This window comes from Aphanomyces invadans (assembly GCF_000520115.1).
Source record: "Aphanomyces invadans strain NJM9701 unplaced genomic scaffold supercont1.36, whole genome shotgun sequence".
Lineage (NCBI taxonomy): Eukaryota > Oomycota > Saprolegniomycetes > Saprolegniales > Verrucalvaceae > Aphanomyces > Aphanomyces invadans.
Window position 1 is genome coordinate 98,625 of NW_008580181.1, and position 4,520 is coordinate 103,144.

The following is a 4,520-nucleotide window of genomic DNA, read 5'->3' on the forward strand; positions in this document are numbered from 1 at the left end:
GCCATGACAACGTTTTGTGTTTCTGAATAGGTGTACGAGTGCCGCCCAAAGTGGACGCGCGCGCTGTTGTTCCATGCGCTGTACGCGCGCACGATCCATGTCGACGACGCTGTCTTCATCGGGTACGCCTTGGGCTTTGACATGCCCGCGTTATGGTACGTGTTTTGCAAACAGTGCTGCTTGTGCCAGCAGTCGCGTGGGGCGTCGAGAGTTTGGCCGATCGAGGGTGGTGGCGATTTCCTGTTGCGCGCTGCTTGTGCCACGCCATCAAAACCACAACCGACTGGTCTCATGATGTAGCGAGGACGTAGCAGACACGATCTGCGCCGACCACAAGTCGAAAAAGATGTCTCGAAACAGTTGCGAGTGGGTCATGCGTCTGTGCGCCAAGTCGTCGCATGTGATGCCGGCCAAGACGCTGGACAACATGCTTCACCATGGCGGTCTGGCCAACGCGATAGAATACGCCAAGGAAGCGCTCGCATCCAAGGCAGCGCGCAGTGCCGACCGCCGGTTTCTCGCGCACACCGTCATCGAGTCGGCGCTCAAACTCCACCACCAAACGACGCCCCTTCGGGACGACACCAAGGACTGGGCCTGGTTCGTCTCATTTCTCACGACCAACCAAGACTTTGACACATCCTTTGCCATCTCCCGATGCGTTTTTTTTCAATGCGTCGACGCTGCCCTCGCGATCGGCCATGCGCGGCGCGACATCGATGCTGCGCTTCGTATTCTACAAGACGTTGGTGCGTCCCTCACCGAGGCGCAGGTACGCTGACAATCTTTCTGTCGCAAGTGTGTGCGACGTGAATGTTCAGCACGCAATTGAGTACTTGCCATGATGCGAATCGTCGCCGACTGCCGCACCTGGCTGGAGCTGCATGTTGCGCTAGCCGGCGCCACGATTTGACTCGTATTTTTTGCCGTGTGGAGTTGGTTTCGTTGCTGTGTGGACGCCAGTTTGATGGCACAAACGCGCTCGTGACCACGATATGCTCGAGAGAGGAGCTTCCCTCTGCGTGATCTGACCTAGTGCACTTTGGCATCGATCGAGTGCATTGAATTCGCGGCGGTAGGTGAACACGCTGCTGAGCCGCCACCACGCGTCCAACCTGACGGCGCCCGACGTACGCATCTTGTTTCGCACCTTACCGTTGTCCGTTCAAATTCAGGTGCTGCTGCGCCATCCCAGCGCGATCTGGATGCAGCGGGACTGGGTCTTGCGCATCCTGCCGGACGTGACGGATGACGAGTGCGCCGCTCTGGCGACGGTGCTCGACCCACGGTCCGTCGTGTCGACGGCGGTGTCGTCGCTGCCGTACTACGTCCACCAGAGCGACGTGGCGACGTCAGAAGCCATACCGATCACAATGGAAGAGAAAGTGGAGCTTTTTCTCACGCTGCTCTTGCGGCTCAACTGCACACGCTGCAGCAGTGCAAAGCCCCATCGCCCGACGACGACGGCGGACACCGTCCACACATTCACCCAAGACGATCTGTTGTCGTTGATCAAGGCATGGAGCAATCAGTATCGACCACCCGTTCTCATCCTCCGCTGCGTGGATTACGCCAACTGGGCCGCCGCCGCCGCGTGCTACGAAGCCCAAGGGGAATGGGTGGACGCGATCGAGTGCAAACTGCACTTGCACGACCTGCAGCAGCCGTACGTTTTTTTGTAATGTCGCGCCGTGTGCAGTTGGACATCGAATTTGGGTGGCTGGGATTGAACGGCAATGTCCGTGTAGAAAACAAGGCAAGGACGCCCCCCGCCACGTGATCACGCACGAAGAACTGGTGCATCTCATGGACACGTTGGTCTTTTCGAACGTGATGCCGACACCGATGCGCGTCGCGGTGCTGGCGCGCCTCTTCATCCACTGGCACTACATGAAGTACGCCATCGAAGCGCTCGAAGTGCACGTGCTCGAGCAACGCGGTGCGCACAACCCGTCGTCCATGGCTGGAAATTCCCATACGTGGTGGTAGACTTGACGCCGGTCGCGACCATCCTCTTCTCGAAAGCCGCGTCATTTGACCAACGCAACCGCGGATGGATCGAGCAGTGCCAAACGTGTCTTCCGTTTTCAGGACGATTTTACTTTCAAGTGTGCCAGCAGCACGTGCGCCAACAACACGAGCGGGGGTCGCCGGAAAGCGTGGACGAAACGGCGCGCCTTCCCGGCGGCATCGCCGCCGACACGTCTGTCGTCGACACGGTGCTCGACAACATCCAGCGACACCACGCCGACCTCCGGCACGTCGTGATTCAGCGGCAGACGCCGGCTGCCCTCGGAAAAACGGACCCGATCGAGACCCATGCCAAGGTGTTTTCGTGCGGCCATGGCTTTCCCAAGCGCGTGTTTTACGACGACGTCGTTCCGTTGTTTGAAAAGAAGATGGCGATCGAGTTTCCCTCGGTCCCGCGCACGACCGCGATCCTCGTCGCTGAGTACCGCAAAGGTCCCTCGACACCGATCGACGCGCCGTGTCCAGTGTGTGCGTTCTCCCGCATCCAGCGTATCTTTGCCACGCAATGCGCCAACACACGCACGCGTGAACCACCGCGGCCGCGCATCATGACATCCGATCAATGGGTGTGGAAGTAGCAGCGCTAAGAAATGGAACTCTCGTCCACCATGACCTCGACGTCGGATGACGGGCCAGTTTGGTCCGAGCCACGTTCGTTCGGACGGTCCAACGCGACGTTGAAGCGCTGGTATGCCACGGCTCTCAATGAGCCACACCGTCGAGTGCGTGTCTCGCCTCCTGTCCATGATGGACTCTTCCAGAGCATTCCAACACCGCCATCCACCGCGCGTGACGATACACACTCGCGACATCATCACTGCGTCAAACGTCGGTGGATGCGATCCCTGTCGGCGATATGTTTTCTTCAACGACGACTGCGCGGTCGCAGGCGTCGCAGCTCCTGTTTGTGAGTTGCACGGTGGCATTGGACCATTCTAGTCGGGTGGGTGGCGATCCAGTTTACACAGACAAGACAGCCTAGTTGAGCGCCGCCGCTTGGCCGCCATCTTGGATGTCCAAGGCTTGGATCTGCGCCACGATTTCGTCGACGGTCGGTCGTCGGGTCGGATCAGGGTGTACGCATCGCTCGATGACGTCGACAAACGCTGGCGACGAAGTCTCGTGGGCCAGCACGGCGGCATCGTACGGGAACGGCAGGGGCCGAGTCGACCGCGCGAGCTCAAGTAAGTGCAGATCGCCCCCGACAAAGCCCTTTGCGTGGAAGAGGGCGGCATGGGGATGCGTCTTTGTGAAGATTTCACCGAGGAGGATGCCAAGGGCGTAAACATCGGTCGACAGCGTATGCCGCTTGGGATCGCCGAGCAGTTCTGGCGCCACGTACGACGTGGCAAAGTTTCCAAACGTCTCAACGGACGCCGCCGCCGTGTTGTTGGTATCCGTGGACGGCACTTGCCAGTGCAGCAGCGCAAACCCATTCAATTTCACGACAACCTCCGATCGCGACAACGATTCCACGAGTACGTTTCCGCTATGCAACGCGCCAAACGGGCGCGACGACCGGTGGATGTGCGCCAAGCCAGACGCCACCTGCAACGCGATCGACTTGCGCACGAACGGCGGCAACGGTTTGGCTTTGTCGACCAGAAGCGGCCCCAAACTGCCCTTGGCCATGTACTTGGCCGCTGCGCTCAACGTCCCACGATAAAGGACGACGCCAAAAATGGCGTTGATCGAGTCGTGCGCAGTCAAGTGGCGGGCCTCTCCGATCGCTTCAACGAATGCCGGCACCAACGACGACTCGAGCGGCACGCTCTTGAGCATGATTTTGGTTCCGTCGCCCAACGTGCCCGTCATCGCGTTGCTGCAGCCGCGCACCGGCGTCGTCGTCATGTGCTCGGTGCCCGACGGCAGCCACAGGCCCGTCAATGCCGGGTGCGACTTCCATCCGTCGCCAGAAAGTTGACGTGCCGGCGACGACGCTTTTGTCTTGGCCGCATTCGTCGACGCGTTGGCGAGACCTTTCGTGCCCTTGGGGGACTTTGCTGCCATGTCCACTAACTTGGAGTACATGGCTGCGGCCGTCCCACGGCCGGGGGGCGGATGATAAAGGGCGGAAGAAGGTGAAGCGCGTTCTAGGTGCTGAGGTGCCGCCTGTTGTTCGAGCAACATGGTTTGGCGGTCGTGTTGCTTCTTGGATCGCCGATGGTGTAGGAAGTACGCGACGATCCCGAGCACGACAACGGCCGCAGCCAGGCCGAGCGGCAAGGCAGCGTTCGCGTCCGCCAGTTCGGGTCGCGTCAGAGCTGGCGATGGTGGGTGTGGTGTAGTCTCCAGGGGGAGAGTTTGGTTGGAGGCCATGGCGGCGCGTGGTCTTCAGCCCGTAGAGTGCGAGAGGCTCGTCTGGCACGGTGCGCGCAGTACGGAAGTCGGGCCTCGGCGGAAGTGGGTTGACGGCACTTACACCCGTTCGGTCGGTCGCACGTTGGCCACTCTCCATCGATGGGCTAGCCGTTCTATGGAATTTCGTC

At 60.2% G+C, this 4,520-nt stretch overlaps 2 protein-coding genes across 2 annotated transcripts in view; one reads left to right on the plus strand and one right to left on the minus strand.

The window, feature by feature from the left end:
- The window catches only part of H310_12097 (hypothetical protein), a 7,708-nt gene extending 3,235 nt beyond the window's left edge, over positions 1–4,473 (plus strand). The window contains exons 6-10 of the mRNA XM_008879046.1: positions 31–155; positions 301–772; positions 1,080–1,666; positions 1,749–1,939; positions 1,990–4,473. Coding sequence (XP_008877268.1) covers positions 31–155; positions 301–772; positions 1,080–1,666; positions 1,749–1,939; positions 1,990–2,609 — 1,995 coding nt within the window. The 3' untranslated portion in view covers positions 2,610–4,473. The remainder of the gene's footprint in view (positions 1–30; positions 156–300; positions 773–1,079; positions 1,667–1,748; positions 1,940–1,989) is intronic.
- Positions 2,835–4,474, minus strand: H310_12098 (TKL protein kinase). The gene has a single exon (XM_008879047.1). The coding sequence runs from the start codon at positions 4,348–4,350 to the stop codon at positions 3,010–3,012; it is 1,341 nt and encodes a 446-aa protein (XP_008877269.1). The 5' UTR covers positions 4,351–4,474; the 3' UTR covers positions 2,835–3,009.
- Positions 4,475–4,520: the final 46 nt, after the last annotated feature.

What these genes read in the sequence shown, in the direction of transcription:
- H310_12098 (XM_008879047.1), bottom strand. Translation starts at nt 4,350, where the DNA reads ATGGCCTCCAACCAAACTCTCCCCCTGGAGACTACACCACACCCACCA.